This window comes from Trematomus bernacchii, unplaced genomic scaffold (assembly GCF_902827165.1).
Source record: "Trematomus bernacchii unplaced genomic scaffold, fTreBer1.1, whole genome shotgun sequence".
Lineage (NCBI taxonomy): Eukaryota > Metazoa > Chordata > Actinopteri > Perciformes > Nototheniidae > Trematomus > Trematomus bernacchii.
The window spans coordinates 1,205,424-1,221,637 of NW_022987593.1; the positions used below are offsets into that span (position 1 = coordinate 1,205,424).

Here is a 16,214-nt window from a genome sequence, read left to right on the forward strand (position 1 = left end):
TCATTAAGGAACAAATTAGGAGGGCCAGTCAGGCCACTAATGAGCTCAATCATTCACATGTATTATTATTACTTTATAAATTAAAAGTACTAGGGGTCTATTACAAAACCTTTGAAGGAATCGCATCAATTAAAATAAATGTATGGCAAGTATGATCAAATTAACATAATGTCAAGATATAGCCAATAGACAATCAACATGCTTTGAATATAAAGGAAGAAGAACAATAAACAGATGAACATTTAGGTTTTATGTGTAAATTGTGAACAAACCATCTTAATACATCTGGAAGTCTAAGACAGCAAACTAAGCTTCTTTAACTGCTGCTAGAACACAGTTTTACCATGGGGTATTTCTAACAAGACCAAAAAGATATACAAGGCTTCCAAAACAGAAGAAACCAACTCAATACAGTATTTTAATTTCCTTCAAAACGACAAAAGCACTAATAAAAACCAAATAACAATAACATAAAGGAAAAGTAATTGAAGTGGTTGCCTGTTGTAAATACCTTGGTATCTGGCTTGATGATTGTCTCTTCTCTTGCGTTCGGTCATACCCCCCTTCCCATACTATTATTGGTCAAAATTGGCCGGTGTGTTTTGCACAGTGATATTTCTGGAACCCCTTATCCCATTTTGATGGTTGACATCTCATTTGAACAGTCAAAGCCAGAATGACAGCAGGGGTGAATTTCATTTTATAATTTTGCAATAAGTCAAAGATATGTTTACTGTATATTATAAAAATGCTTGTCATGTAGGCATACTGGAGATGGGAAGGCTTTAGTCAGTGTTGTAGCTGAGATTCTTACCGTTCCAATGATGTATTAATAATAACTTGGATTTATATAGCGCCTTTCATGAGACCCAAGGTCGCTTTAAAAAGAACAGGAGTAGAAACAAACATAACAAAAGGCAGTCAGACGAACAGTTAGACAGACAAAACAAATAGATTTGGGGCCAAAGACCTTGGCAGACTTGAGGGCCCTTTTGAAGGCGTCAAGCGTAGGGATGTTGCAGATCTCCGCAGGGAGAGCGTTCCAGAGAGTGGGGGCTGCCATACTGAAGGCTCTGTCCCCGAAGGATCGCAGGTTGGTGCGGGGGGCCAGAGTCTGAAGACCGCAGGTTCCGGGGTAGGGCATGTGGGAATTGTATTGATTTGATACAAGCAAGCCAGTGTTTCATTGTGTACTTTCAACTACAGTATATGGTCCGGCAAGTTCAGCATTCACTGCATTCACTGTGATGAATATACAATAAGACACTGATACCGTTTTCCTCAATGAACATTTATTGAACAGAACATCATGTGGAAAATCAGAGGGGCACTATTCAAGCTGGTCTGCTTAAAAAAAAAATAATAACCTTTTAAAATTTATCCCAACAGTAAAATCAACATGATTTTAAATAAAAATGTAAGCAGCCAGGATTGACCTGCAGGAGGTTAAAGCCTATTTAAATTGGTAGAGCACATTTTGTGTCTTGATATCTTGTTGAAAAAAAAAAAAGTTTAACTCCATCTGATTCAGCCAGCTCTACCCTTTTGGTTGACATGTTATGCACAAAACAACCTCTAGATGTCACTGTGGTTCGAACAGAAAGCCCTTCAGCTAGTTTACATCTTTATATATATACAGTCTATGGTTTAAATGTCAGGCCTACAAGCATGGCCACAAACCCCATCTAAAAACAGAGGCCTAATTGCATCCACCTGGGTTACTTGGCTCTACCCAATAACTATATATCATTTAACTTTAAACCACACTTAAAATAATAATATAATTATACATATGTGCATGTCAGTATAGCAGCTAATACATGTTTTTTTTTTTAAAACATTCAAATGTGAAAGACACCTTCAATGAATATTTAAAACTTACACAAAATCAGATTCTTGTAAAAATGCGAGTACATGCATTGTTCCATCTGTCAAGCTAAAATATATATATCTTAGCTCTTAGCTTGACATGCTAACTGAACGAGCATGTTCAGTTAGCATATATGCTAACTGAACGTCGAGCATGTCAAGCTAAGAGCTAAGATATATATATGTATTCCATTCCTTTACATTTAATATTTAAAATACAAATTAGCAAAATAAACACAATTACACTGCGCTAAACAGCCACATCGACAAACAAACGAGAACCTAAATAGTATGTAATTATATCTAAAACCACAATACGTTAATTACCTGTACTCGGTGCGCCATATTGTTTGTCTGTTCTCTGTAAACCTCATGTCTCCTTAAATATCCTTGCGTCAGCGTCAGTGTCGTCAATTCGCTTTTAATCTGCTATGTACGGTAATGTCTCTCAGCCACCGTAGTGTCGTGTCAGGTGGGCGTGTCGTGTAGGGGGCGTGTCGTGTAGTGTCGTGTACTGGCCGCGGCCGCAGCTAGACCCTTCTCAAAAAATGGAGGAGAAAATAATCGTAGCGGTAGGGAATCACCCGGTGTTTTCAGTCCCTGTTCACCTACCGGGATACAAACCGGAGGAGCCAGGCATGGAGGGAGGTGGCAGAGACAGTGGGTGAAACTGGTAGGTTTTCGCCTGTTTGGGGAGTTTATATCCAGTGTACTTCGTTTGAATGGACAGCAGGCATAGACAGTATATTTAGCCACCTAAATGCTATTTTATGCAACATTGCATATGTTGCATAAAATAGCACCATAGACATTAATTAAAAATCGCTTTTTAGACATTAATGTCTATGGTGAGATTCATACACGGGAGCCTTTTTAAAGCCTTTTTACCCCGCTGCAAACAGAAACCCCCCCCCCTTCCCATCACAAACTTTACACAGACCCCCCCTTCCAATTATCAACTCCTGTCTTGTTTCCGCAAACTCTTGTGTCCTGCAGCAGCTAAACGTTTTGCAAGCCCCCGTTCGTTTAGTACCTAAAATAATAGACATCGCTTTTTCCAGCTGACAAACCCGACTTTCTGGTCACTTCTTCAATTTTCCAGCCCTTGGGGAGAGACACGGGAGATTCATGTGATTGGTTGTTGGTCGCGTTGCTCGCGTAAACTCCCCAAGCTCAAGACACGCCCACCGCCAAGCGGCAACGCACGCCGCCGTGTGTAGGCTGCGTAATTTTAGAAGAGCCCTGCGCCGAGCCGCTTCTGGGACGCTTCTGAGCCGTAACGCGCCGCGTGTGGTGGAATAGCGTCCATTGACTAGAGTGGCCGCGATCGCTGTGAGCACCGCGGCACAGCCGTAACGCGCCCGTAACGTGCCCGTAACACGCCCGTAACGCGCCGCAGACGGACCCGGTGGAATCTAGGGGTTACGCGCCGCAGACGGACCCGGTGGAATCTAGGGGTAAGAAGCTTATTGCACTGTATATATATATATATATATATATGTATATGTATGTATATGTATATGTATGTATATCAGTGACGTGCGGTTCATGGCTGGTGAGGCACTGACTCACTGAGTCAGATTTACAAATATTATATTTTGACCTTAATCGAAATATTCGGTTATTTTCAAAAGCTTTTTTAGTCTGATGCTTCGATTCATTTTAAACAGACCGTTCACAAAAGGATACCCAAAATCTAAATATTGGATTGTTCTTTCTTAGTAAGATCCCATTGTCATTACAATTGTGGTCTTACCTTGACTTGAAGATGAAATCCATGCTATCCTTCTGGACAACAATCTCTATTACTTTTTTGTAAAAGTCCTCCTTATCTTCCTGTAGTTTCAAAAGTCTAGTTTGTTGTTTGCGTCTACCGTCTCTGTGTAGAATAACAGTAGCAACAAGAACCTGTGGGCTCACGTGCGCACGTGTGGGCTCAGTGCGGCAGAGGTTATGGCTGCCTCCCCTGGTGCTTTTTTCAGTGCCGTTGTATGATGAGACCAGCGGGCCTAAATATCATATATACGTGAAATAAGTTATTTAGAGACTATGGATGGCGAGGATAAATGTCATAAAGGGATCTACAAACATTACATTGGTGGCCTACAGTGAGATGGTAACAGGCATGCGCTTAGGGCCCGCTTTCCAGCCAGTTTCTGTGGGGTGACGCATTCTGAGGTGAGGCAGAGCTCATCTGTGCCTCACCTCACCCCACAGTAACTGGCTTGAGCTCGCTCACAAAATAAGTGCCCGCGCTAAATTAGTGCCCGTGCTCCAGCAAGTTACTGTGGGCTTACGAGAGGCAGAGCACGTCCCTGCCTCACTTCTCATCGCTCCCGTAGCGGAGCTCGGCAAATTTGCTGATTTTGACTATAAAAAGCGATTGGAATCATACATAAATCACACTTACAACACAGATCAGTGGAGACATTTTATTATTATTACTATTTAGTTTTTCTTTAGTTGTTTTTCAGTTACATTGGAGTATGACAGGTGAGGCTCTGCCTCCCCTGACTGCACGTCGCTGATGTATATATATACATACATATTGCCACACTTGGTAACCGTTTTACAGTTCTATTGAAGCCTGCCGAGTAAATCGCCAGAACGCCGACACCTCCTCATCTCCACCGCTCCCATGTTTTCTTTTGTGTTGCCATAAGTTAGTCTCTCTGCGTTTGTGCGCTGGGCTAATGCTAATGCTAATAATGCTAATGCGAGGATAATAAAATGGCAGCTTCACAAAACTTTTTGGGAGTTTTACGGGGCGTGGTTTGCATTCCGCCCAGCCAATCAGACATAGGAACCTTTTTCTCCCACTTAAGTACCTGCTCTCTAGCAGGGCGGAAAAGGGGGTAAAAAAGGTTCTGATGAACTAATTTTAGTTCCGGCTCTTTTTGGTGTGAACGCGACATTTCGGAACTATATCGGAACTAAAGTGGGAAAAGTACTGCGGTGTGAACGTGCCAAATTGGCGCGTTCACACCGCAGTACTTTTCCCACTTTAAACTTGAGTTATACAGTTTTATCGGATTTGCATTTAACCGTTGAGTAGCAGTAAAGCCCGCCCACGGCTCTGCGGGATCTGCATTCTGATTGGCTAAAGCACTTCTGTGTTGAAAACTCTGTTTTACGATTGGCTTGGAACTTCAAAAGGGCAGGTGCTCAAGTCCCCTTTGGAATCTATCTGTAAATAATAAAAATAACAAACTTATCTTTTAGAATTAAGGTAGAAGTAAGATTTCTGCCGTTACTAAAACATGTGACATTTCTACTTTGCTTATGAGTCAGTTTTGTGGTTGGTTACCAGAAGCTCCAGTTTTAAGCCACATTTTTGCGATAGTTATCAGAGATACAAGTTTAGCATACGATAGCTTTAAGCTCACAGCCATCATGAGATTTAATTGGTCAGTTTATAATTCAATGTAATTTTTATCTTAAAAGTATTGTTATTATAGCCTACCAATTTAATATAATTACAAAACATTAAACAAATATTATTATTATTATTAATAAAATAAAATAATTATTTATTTTATTTGAGCCTGCTAAATAATTAGATCTAGAATAAAACAACTGAAAGGCACATTTATGAGATCAGTAGTAGATCAGAATTAGAGTAGGTTGCATGTGTTGGCTAATAAAATGCTTAAATACTAAAATTGAGGCAGGGAAACAGGCCGCTGTGGAGGAAATGCAGGATGCAGACACAGCTCCTGAATACTGTTGTCTTCCCCTGAAAATGTGACAACTTATCTTATGTGATCCTTTGAGATACAGAGGATATATATGTACAGACATTAAAAATGAAGATACTAATGGGAAAGAAGATCACAGTATTGATGAGAAAGCCCTTTTATGAACACCTTTGAGTCAGAAACTATTAGTAGTCAGTTGTATTGTGACAGTTTTCTTACTGAGTCTTTTGATACAGTCAAGGAGCAGATCTGAGACTTTACAAACTAGCCAACATATAATAAATATGTTTCCACTGAGCAGCCGTGAGATGGCTTAGAATCAGCCCAATTATCTGGATCACAATGCATTGGGAATAAAAATACTTGTAACCATTTGGATGTGTAAATGTAAACAAATTGCTTTTTTCACCAACATATCTGTATCCTGGAAACCAGAGTGCCAATGTCTCTGCATTCAAGGTGGTAGATTGGTGTTGTTATTGGCGATAGAGTTATGAACCTCAAAACAGATAATGGAATTCGTCATTAAATTAGTAAGCCAAGACTTTAATAAAACCTTTTATTGTGTTTTTCAAAGTCTGGTTGCCAGACAAAACTTACAAAAATGATCATTCAGTTTCTACCACACATGTATACAGTTCTGTGCAATTTACAAGGATAATCCTTTCACCTCTTCTCAACTCAAGCAGAAGACATCCGGATCAGAGTAACAGGGGATAACAACATAAATATCTGACCCGGTGGAGAGGTAAAGTAATTCAATTATATACAACAGTCACATAAGATACAATACATACATGAACCAAACAAAACCAACAGTTTGCCGCTTCAATCCTCAAACTCAGTCAGAAGTCCCATTGTTATGTAGAGAAGTATTTACAGATACTGTAAGAGTTCCACGCACATTATTTGATTTCTTAAAACAAAATGACGTTAAGGAAGTCACGAAGAAAAATGTTTCCATTCCTTCACTGTTCAGCTAGAGTTGGAATTGATGACATTTGTGCACTGAGGTTCACAGAAGGAGCCGAAGCGCCCGCAGATGTCTTTGGCTCGAACAGCGAAATGATACGTGGAGCCGGACTGGAACTGGGTCAGCGTACAGGCCATGGGCAGCGGGAGGGCCTTCACCTCCCCGATCTTCTTCCAGTGCTGCTGTGCTGCACCGCTGTTGGAGTTGTCTTGATGGAAGGCATAGAGGTGATAGCTGTCCACAGCCGCACAGGTCCGATCCGTTTCCGACACACACCAGGACAGCACTATGCCGGTCTGGCTGGGCACCAGCTTCAGCTGAGGCTGCTGCGGAGGAGAGGAACGCTCCGCCTCGGGGGGTAAGCGTGCCAGTACGGGTGCAGCGGGGAGCGGGGGCAGCACCGCAATAGAGCCCCGTGTCGGCGTAGTAGTGGTTACAGCGCGGGATTTCAGAGGAGAGTCCTAAAAAAGACAAAACTAGTGTCATGAGTTGTTCCTTGAGCAAAATGGGCTAAATATGATAATGTCGGCTAAAAATGTAACAATACAATGGAGAGTGCAATATGGTTTCAGGCAACAGCTTATAATTGAACTAAGCTACATTTATTATGTTTAATTCGACTGTACTATAGTTTAATTTGAATTGTACACATTACATGAGATACATACATTGACCCAGTCTGGCGGTTTCATTACTTTATATTCATGTAATAAATAACCAAAGTCAATCAAATTGTTATCTGCATGAGAAACATAAATGGTTTTAATAATCATCCGTTTATAGGGATCAATCTGACCCAGATAGACGATCTGAGGTTTCAGATGAGAAAAATCATTTCTCAACTACTTAACAGTTGGCAACAAAGCTTTTATACTGCAAGATCAACTGGTAGCCTTACTGGGCAGCCTTTAAGGATAGGATCCACAGATGTATCAATACGTTTGAATTTATATGCAATTAACAATATACAGAACAAAACAAGCTACAACTTATAAGCTACAAAACACATTTGTGCAAAATGTGTAATGTGCAGATCTAGATCCTCACCAGTGGGGGGCGATGGTGGACCGTCAGCTGAGGATTGCTCTGCGGGGACGATCTCGCTCCTGCACCTGAGGACAGAGTTTACAGATGTAAAACGCATAATATTTATGTGTGTAAATAAATGTAATTATATTTCTTAAAAATCATAATGGTGCCCCATAGAGAGGAGGAAGCACTGGTTTATGGTATCACATGCATGTACAAAGTGATCCTTTCATGTCTTGATTATATGATATAATAATGGGGTCTTACTGGAAGGGGTGCTGAGGACAGGATTCGGACGCTGGGTGGGTGAGGGAGCTGCAGCTGTGGCGTTCTTCACTCCGGTCACTGGACAACAAGGAGAACAACGTAATTAATTACATTAATAACTAAAGCCTGCTTTTCGGAACAGTGCGTGTTAAGGTATACCGATCCTAAAATAAAAATCTATTTTGTGTATGGGGGTTAAGAGGTGACTGACCTTGTACATCATCATCGTCCTCAGTGAGGTCGATGACGGAGCCTTTTGGTCGCAAACCTGGAGCAGCTGCTTTGGACGGAGTAGAAACGGTAGCCTGGTTGTCTGAAATAAGAGAAAAGGGATAAATGTTGAGACCCAAAAATCCACAAACAACTTTACTAATACTAAATACTTTACTGATACTTTGCCAAGATAAAGACAATGGATCAGGCAACACAAGTTACTGTTGAGATGACAAGGTAACAATACACATACATGTCTGGTAACCCTTTAGAATAACCAAAGGGTTTATTGCTAGTCAATCAAACTTTGAATAACAGTAATAGTTCAAATGATAATATTACTAATTATTAGGGCTATGATTTACTGTTACAAACATTATAACATTGTATAAACTATATTAAGTATTTGTTAGTAACGAAAATATTTGTAAACCTTTGAGAAATCACTTGTAAAACATCTTAAAACCTTACACAGATATTTGTTACACTTTGTTAATGGTTAATAATTGTAAATATTATAGAGACATGGTTTCGATGGCTAATGTCAAGTTGCATCTGGGTTAATATACATTTTTTAAACATTGTTAATTATTATTTCATTCTTTGTTAACAGTAAATACATTTAAACTCATTTACGATGGTTATTTCAACCAGTGTGTCCCATCTTTACATTTCTCGTTTTTGGGACTGGCCTAATGGCTTGACAGCCCGAGTTTTACAAGTTGCAGATTGCCACAGAGACACAATATACACTTTTGAAAGACAACAGCCTTTTTAATCAAAGTGCCGCCCTACCTGTCTTTGATGTGAGAGACATCCCTTGTGGCGGTCCTGGAGCGGTGGATCCTGTAGCAGCGGGTCCAGAGGTTGCCGGTGAAGAGGCTGAAGACATGGCTCCCGCTACAGACACAGACTGAACCGGGGTCCTGGCTGTGGTCACAGATACCCCTGCATTGGGTGTGGTTATTCCCCCAGCACCACCCTGGAACACAGCCCGGGCGATAGAGATCTGGGTGGGGGACACCATGCCAGTGGAGGCCTGGAACGAGGGGACGGTGGCGACAGTGGGGCCAGAGGCCGAGGAAGTGGTAATAGCGGAAGCAGGCTTGAGTATAAAAGTGGTGGTGGTAGTTGTGGTTTTGGCCTTGCTATGGGACGTGGCTGCAGACAGAGAGGAGACAGGGATGTTGACCAGCATTCCTCCCTGGCCGTTAGTCATGGATAAAGGCAGCTGGATGAGGAGCGGCTGGCCCGCTGCCATCATGCTGTTCCCGCTGGTTGTCTTCAGCAGCGTGCCGGTGGAACTCTGGGTGGTGATGCCACCAGTCAGGGTGGAGCCAGCATTAGAGGTGGTGGTGATCAGCTGGAGGATGGGAGCCTGTGAAACCATGGCAGTGGAGGTGGGCGTATGGATCATACCTGTGGTGGAAGCAAGCAGGAATGGATTTGCTGTAAATAGGAAAAAGTAAAAGTTTTTTGGAAAGTTAAATTAAGTGAAACTGAGGATTTCAAATGAACTGCATTTTGTGCTTATAGGCTGTAAACAAATCTTACGGTATATGGACACGACCTTGAATATGTTTGCTGACCTTGATATTGCTCGTTGTGTTCACATGCGTTCTATTTTACATAAAAATAAGATTTATAAGAGAAAAATATACATCCAAATATTCTTAAGAAATGTTATTGGTCTTTATGGTGTACGTGCATTATTATGCCATGTATACCAGTGACATTGTCTAAAAATTAAGAAAATATATTTTTCTTCATTCTTTTAAGTTATTGTGACAGGCCTGCTCCTTTTTACTAAGAGTCAACTTAAGGGTGCAGTAACCAGAAACGGATCAGTTAAAATATCCATACATTTGTTATTGTGAGCAGCACGCATTGAAGTGAAGACCTATCCTGGCATGTCATGGACAAAAGACAGGTACGCATCCACTGCCGACAAATTACAAGCTGACAGGACACTTAAAGGATCAGTCTTTAAATGTTCCATTACTATTATTGTCAATAAATCCCAGACCAAAACCAACAATGAGTTTGTCCCTCAATTCGTTCTCACTTTCTAAGCCTGTATGTGGCACTCAGCTCCGTACGACGTTTTCACACCAACTTTGAATTAATTTGATATTAAGTTTTTAAAGCAGAAGGGCAGCGTAGGTCAAATTGATTCAGCGACCGTGTTAATGTTGATGAAGGCACATGTGCACTGTGTTTGGCTACAAAGGCAATACAACATCAAGTATGAAATAGATCTGCTACTCACCACCTGTTGAGGGCGAAGAAGTTGTTTGGATCTGCTTGAGCTCCATGGAGGTACGAACTGGCCTGTTTAGAAAGATCACTCATGCTTAGAGCTATTTACAAAAAGACAATGGACTGAATGTGGCATTGTGCTGACATGTATTTTTATTACATACACAATTATATATCATAATTGAATTAAAGGTGGGGTAGGTAATTTTGGAGAAACCAGCTCGAGTGCGCTAGAATTTGAAAATACACAACCGGAAAAAATCTGCCACTTCCTTACAGAGCCCCTCCTCCAAAACACACGAACGCGCACATGACCAATGAGGGCACGAGATAAGTTTGTGCACAGATGGAAGGCTGACAGGCAGGTAGGCCATCCAGTTATTTTAGCCGGGCCGGCTAAAATGATTGGTCGTGCTTTTTACAGTACTACGGCTTCCACAGATGACATTTTTTGATGGATTTTTTGTCAAAGCACTTAAGATATTCATTGCTATCGGGATGTTAAGAGCATTCCATGGAATATAACAAAAAGTGTATCTCGAGCCGGTTTCTCAAACTTACCTACCCCACCTTTAAGAGTTCTCACCAAAGCATTTATCAATATGCACGTATACAGTAGTTCAACCATTTCAAATATGGGGCCAATTTCCTGACTAACTGTTAAGAAAACTTCACAGATTCACATCCCTCAGTGAAATGCATTATTAAAGAACGCTGACAGAATGAACGAGGGTGATATTGATAAATGTTCTGATATCATTTTATATGATGATAATTGTTCCAGTATGCTTCCCAAATTATCTTGCAACATATACTCGAAAGAAATCCGCTGTTTTCTTAACTCGCAGTACTTCATTGATAACGGTTTGAATGTCTCGCCACTGGTAATAAGTCAGTATGGGGAACCGACGGTCGACGTACATCCTAATCGCCCTCCTTAGATTCACAGGCAATGCGTCCTTGCCATTTGATCCTATATAATTGACCTTCAAGAGCCAGTCACAGTAGATTTCATATGTGACTAGATAGCGGAAAATATAGGATGCGTAGCGGTCATGTCTGGGTTGCCCTGAGCTTCTCTGGCAGTAGTGGTACAGCACGGACTCCATGTGGGGCGTGATTGAGCGGAGTTCAATGTCTGCCGTGCATTTTCCTTCACTTAATTCCGCCAGTTCATTTGCCATATCGACATTATTTGATGTATCTTTATTGTTATTGTCATGTTTCTCCCCTGTTTCCTGTTCTTCTTTCTCCTTCTTGATAGACAGAACAGGAAGCTCTCCACCAGAGGGCGCCACTTCCTCTCTGGGCCCCTCAGGCTGCGGCTCTACTTTCTGCCCACGGAGCACGCTGTTGGGAGGAGAGGTGCAGTTTTAACTACACTCTGCACGGCCTGAGGAAACGCTTAGGCTTCACATTGTAGAACGTCACAAGACTCAGGACCTGGACCCACGTGGGGTTACTGTGCAGGTGCAACACACAGACTGTCATGTGTGTTTGTTTATTCCAAAACAAGTCTTAAGAACTATTTGGAAGAGTTTTATAAAGCTGATCCAGACAAACCGAACAAGGGGCATGGAATCTTGGTTTCCAAAACGGTATTTGGAGGATATCTTTATTCTGTATCTGTGATTACAGATAGCAACCCGGGACAATGTCATCTATACACGCTGTGAACGTCTCCATGTGTAGTACTGGCTTCAGTCCGGTATTGTCACGTTCATACAAAGACCAAATGATATTCACTCACAAAAACCAAACAGCAAGTAGTGCTGTATGATTCAAATATAACATGTTTAATGCATTTATGTTGAGAATGTTGATAAATGTTTTGATTTTAAATGTTTAGTCAAGAGGATGAAATGGTCTGGCAATACCAAATAAATACCAGACAAGGACTTGGAGGTCATACAGACACTTACCGTTGAGCTTGAGAGCTGTTTACAACAGTCACAGTCTTGGCAGCAGCAGCAGCAGCAGCAGCGGCAGCAGCAGCAGCGGCAGCAGCAGCAGATGCAGCAGCAGATACAGCAGCTAGCGCCTGTGGAAATCAGACAGTGTCAGATATATATCAGAAACAAACACTTAAATACTAGGTGTGTAGCAGGGTTTCCGCTAGGACTTTTTCTTGCCGGTCAAATGTCCGGAAAGAATTTATTTTACCGGACAAATTTGAAACTTACCGGTCATGTTTCAATAATAATAATGAGAATTGTGTAGCAGAGTTTCCATTAGCAGGTAATTACTGGACTATGACCGGATATGCTGATGTTTAAAACTCAGTTAATGGGAGTCATTTTTATATTGCTTCAGTTTATAATCGTAACAGATCGAAAAAATTCAGATTCATTTTTCAATAAATGATTCCACAAACAACAAACAACATAATTATTACATTCAAACAAACTACTTATAGTAGATGAAGTACATTATTCAAAAGTTTACATTAACTTTGAATAATAACACGGGAGAAATGGATCCTCTCTTTTCCCCTCTCCCTCCCTCTCTCCTGACAGCCCGTCAGTTTCTCATGCAGCTCGCTAAACAGTGGGCGGGGCTTCAGGTGATCATGCAGAGCTGCGTGTCTCCGTCAGACTCAGCAGCTGATCTCTGATCTCTCTCTCGTTATACTTCACTCGCGTTTATGTCCATATCGATCAGATCCAGCTCTCCTGATCGGCCTTTATAGAGAGCACCGATCAAACTATTAAGAGTGGATATCGGCCGATAATGGTCGGCGGCCAATCGATCGGAGCATCCCTAATTATTACCGGACATTTTGACCGGCAGGTTTTGAATTTATTTTACCAGCTAAAAACCGGTAATTACCAGCTAACGGAAACCCTGGTGTGTAGGAGTGTTTAGCATGCAACAAAAGAAAAATATGTCTTACCTCCTGTTTCCTTTTGTTCTCTGATGCCTGAATGGCCTCACCAAACTTTTTCGTTAGTCGGTTTATCTTGGCCTAAACAAACAGTAGAGAGGAAGGCACTTAACTACATAGCACTAACCAGCAAAAGAGCATCTTACACAACTGTGTGTGTAAATGTAGGTTTACTTAACAATGTTACAGTCTACTTACTTGGAGTGTGTTAATGGCGGTTTGGTGTTTAGTGGCACAGTCGATCTTGTCTACTCTTTCCTTCAGCTCTTGGAAATGTTTATCATAAAGGCTCTGCTCCAAGGCCTTCAACCGCTCTTCTGCGATATGCTGCACAATCTGGAAAACAATATTAGAGAAAGGGGTTAAAAGGCACAATTAAGTAAAGATGTATCCATTGGTTTCCAAGGAAAGTTCACTTAGACTGAAGAGAAAACATGATGTGTATGTGTAGGTGCAAACCTTTTCAAGTTTATGGGGACTGCCAGCTTTTGTAGTAAATTTAAATTCCAGTTCTGCCTCCAACTCCTCACGCTCCACTTTGGGTCTCTTCCCCTCACGTTTCACGGCTTCTACATCATTTTGAGATCCCTCTGATAAAGTGCGCTTCACTCCGGAGGTGGAGCCCTTTTCCTCTTGCACTTTGGGAAATAAAGGAAAAAGAGATCTGTTATTCTATGTGAGCTTTTAATTTCCCTAAATACTTTATATTGATTTGCTTTCTGGCACTTATCTATTTTAAGGACGTCTCAATCACCCACATGCAACACTTGTTTCTAAAACAACACTAACATATATCCAGGCTTCGGATAGTAGACAACAAATATTGAACAGAAAGCCTTTCCATAGCCTTACATTCCAAGTCTACAATGGTACAAGAACAAGGTCTGCATTTATACAATATTAAATGACATGTCTAATATAACTGCTTGTGGTTAATCCCCTGTATCAATGTAGAGAAATGATCTTGAAGCTATCAGGAAGATTGGCACAATTCACTGTCTCATACCTGTATTAGATGGTGGAGTGGAAGATGGCCGAGATGTTTTTTTGGTTTTTCCAACATCAGTTTTTTCCTTTTTGGTCTCTACTTTCACTATATCCACATCCATCTTTTCCTCATTCATTGATCCTTTCTTAGCAGCATCCTTTTCACCCTTTACTTTTTTCCCATCCTCCTTTTCACCCTTTACTTTTTTCCCATCCTCCTTTTCACCCTTTACTTTTTTCCCATCATCCTTTTTGACATCCTTGTCTTGTTTTATATTGTTGGAAGCTGGTTGAGATGAGGAAGGAGAAGTATTTGGGGAATCAGAAGTGGTAGTTTTGGGGCAAGAAGGCTTTTCAACCTTCGTTTTGGTTGTGGGCGCCTTAGTGTCCTTGGCCTTTGTAGTGTCTGTATCCATTGGTTCTGTGCAGTTAGATCCTGGAGGGGGCAAACATGGAGCCAAACCTTCAACCGAATCCTTTTGCAAATCCTTAGCGGGGTCCTTTGTTGTAGTTTTGTCGTCCTGGCGAAGAACAAAATAAACCATTGGTTACTTACTTAGAAGGTTTTTGGATTCTCAATCTATCCACACCTCAACATTAACGTTGGTTGTCTGAAAAAAATCTGGAATAAAGCCCTATGAGACAATGTCGGGGAAAAAACGTAAGCATTTACCTCTTCCTTTTCCAGGGCCGGTGTCACCTCAGATTCTTTTTCCTTGTTTTCCTTAGATTCTGATGAGGATACTGGAACGGATTCCTTTGATGAGGACAAAGACGAACCTTTCTTGGGCTTTTCCTCCTCAATCTTTTTGAGTTCTAAGTTCAAGGAGTGGAATGGAGATGTGGAAGGACTACAAGTGTCATCCTTAGCCTTTGAACTTTGTGAAGAGGAAGGGGAAGGAGACAGATTTAGGGAAAGGAAAGTAGACGGAGAAGCAGGGGATGCAGCTTGAGGGGAGCCTGAGTCCGAGGCGGTGCTTGGCTCTTTGGACCCTGCTTTTTGTCCATCCTCCTTGTGCGTGCCATTCATTAGAGGTGGCGAAGCAGTTTCGGACATCCCCGGAGCTGCTGTCAACAAAGTGCTGTGAAGGGTCTCCAGTTGCTGTCGGTCACTGATCTTCATAGTTTTCCTAGCACGGAATATCTTCTTCTTCTCCTCGGTCACAACAAGTTCCATTGCTGCCTGTGGAGTGAAAGGAGAGATTACAATGTTAAATATGTGGTTAAGATCTATAAACCCCTATTGCTAGCTGCAATAGGAAGCAGCATAGTGTCTATCGCTTATGAACCTGTCCTGGACTTAATGCACTGCATAGGGGAGAAATGGCTGCGGAGCTTCAGAGCAAACACTAGAGGTCTCTGTGGAGCCCTTTGGCTTTATTGTTTGTTATTTTCTAGAAGGTTCTTCGGTCACCAAGATATGATTCCAAAACTGGTCAGTTCCCGACAGTCTGTTTCTTTACTAAAATGTGACAAATTTAGACAGAACCTTCCTGTGTGAACACTTTTTGGTATATCTGTGCTATGGGGGGTGCAGTTAAGGTGCAGCTCACTAAGCAAGAAAGGCTTTTTAATGTCAGTGATTAAAGCTTTAACGGATCTCTCCAATTCATTTTTTCTTAATTTCTTTTGATTAACCGGTTGATTTCATGTTTACCTAAGCCCCTGATTCAGAGACTAGAAATGACATTGAAGTTAAAAGCAGCAACCCAAATCTGCCTCCCATCCCCCCACGTTCCTATTGGTTCAATCTTCAGCCAATCAGAACAGGCTTTTAGAGGCTGTGTCGGCAGCAGTTAAGAGGTTATGCAAAACCAGGAGGATTTTCCGTACATATATTTGAATGTTTCTCACATTGTAGTGTTGAGGCTAGTTGTGAGATTGTATACATGTTTATTCAATATATATTCATCTCATATGCACATATGAATGTGATGATTAAAATGTGATTTTATGAGAGTCAGACAAAATGATGATGAATATGTGTGCTTCGGGAGAAAGTGAAAAGTTAAAATCACAATTTACACTGAGTAGC

The 16,214-nt window shown here is 41.3% G+C and overlaps 1 protein-coding gene across 4 annotated transcripts in view; it reads right to left on the reverse strand.

The window, feature by feature from the left end:
- Positions 1 to 6,112: 6,112 nt before the first annotated feature.
- The window catches only part of atf7ip (activating transcription factor 7 interacting protein), a 31,602-nt gene continuing 21,500 nt past the window's right edge, over positions 6,113 to 16,214 (reverse strand). For 3 of the 4 annotated variants that reach the window (XM_034130131.1, XM_034130133.1, XM_034130132.1), the window contains exons 3-14: positions 14,853 to 15,362; positions 14,199 to 14,700; positions 13,652 to 13,830; positions 13,391 to 13,528; positions 13,202 to 13,273; positions 12,231 to 12,349; positions 10,319 to 10,380; positions 8,845 to 9,498; positions 8,048 to 8,149; positions 7,837 to 7,914; positions 7,588 to 7,652; positions 6,113 to 7,001 (exon numbers count right to left, since the gene is read on the reverse strand). In XM_034130131.1, coding sequence (XP_033986022.1) covers positions 6,543 to 7,001; positions 7,588 to 7,652; positions 7,837 to 7,914; positions 8,048 to 8,149; positions 8,845 to 9,498; positions 10,319 to 10,380; positions 12,231 to 12,349; positions 13,202 to 13,273; positions 13,391 to 13,528; positions 13,652 to 13,830; positions 14,199 to 14,700; positions 14,853 to 15,356 — 2,934 coding nt within the window. In that variant the 5' untranslated portion in view covers positions 15,357 to 15,362 and the 3' untranslated portion in view covers positions 6,113 to 6,542. The remainder of the gene's footprint in view (positions 7,002 to 7,587; positions 7,653 to 7,836; positions 7,915 to 8,047; positions 8,150 to 8,844; positions 9,499 to 10,318; positions 10,381 to 12,230; positions 12,350 to 13,201; positions 13,274 to 13,390; positions 13,529 to 13,651; positions 13,831 to 14,198; positions 14,701 to 14,852; positions 15,363 to 16,214) is intronic. The other variant, XM_034130134.1, reaches the window with a different exon arrangement.